The sequence below is a fragment of the Egretta garzetta genome, unplaced genomic scaffold, assembly GCF_000687185.1.
Source record: "Egretta garzetta isolate BGI_Z169 unplaced genomic scaffold, ASM68718v1 scaffold928, whole genome shotgun sequence".
Classification (NCBI taxonomy): domain Eukaryota; kingdom Metazoa; phylum Chordata; class Aves; order Pelecaniformes; family Ardeidae; genus Egretta; species Egretta garzetta.
Genome location: NW_009260632.1, coordinates 37,867 through 38,112, shown reverse-complemented (window position 1 = coordinate 38,112; position 246 = coordinate 37,867). Strand labels below are relative to the sequence as shown.

The following is a 246-nucleotide window of genomic DNA, read 5'->3' as shown; positions in this document are numbered from 1 at the left end:
TGGGACGCCAGCCTGCCCCGCATCGAGGCCGCTTCCATGAGCGGCGCGGGCCGGCGCACCATCCACAAGGAGACGGGCTCGGGGGGCTGGCCCAACGGGCTCACCGTCGACTACCTGGAGAAGCGCATCCTCTGGATCGACGCCAGGTAGGGCCCTGTCCCCTCTGGTCCCTCCCTGTCCCCTCTGGTCCCTCCTTGTCCCCTCTGTCCCCTCTGCCCCTCTGTCCCCTCCTTGTCCCCTCTGGTC

At 69.9% G+C, this 246-nt stretch overlaps 1 protein-coding gene across 1 annotated transcript in view; it reads left to right on the top strand.

The window, feature by feature from the left end:
• The window catches only part of LOC104132272 (low-density lipoprotein receptor-related protein 1), a gene marked incomplete at both ends in the record, with an annotated part of 38,951 nt that overhangs the window by 971 nt on the left and 37,734 nt on the right, over positions 1-246 (top strand). The window contains 1 exon segment of the mRNA XM_035900950.1: positions 2-146. Coding sequence (XP_035756843.1) covers positions 2-146 — 145 coding nt within the window.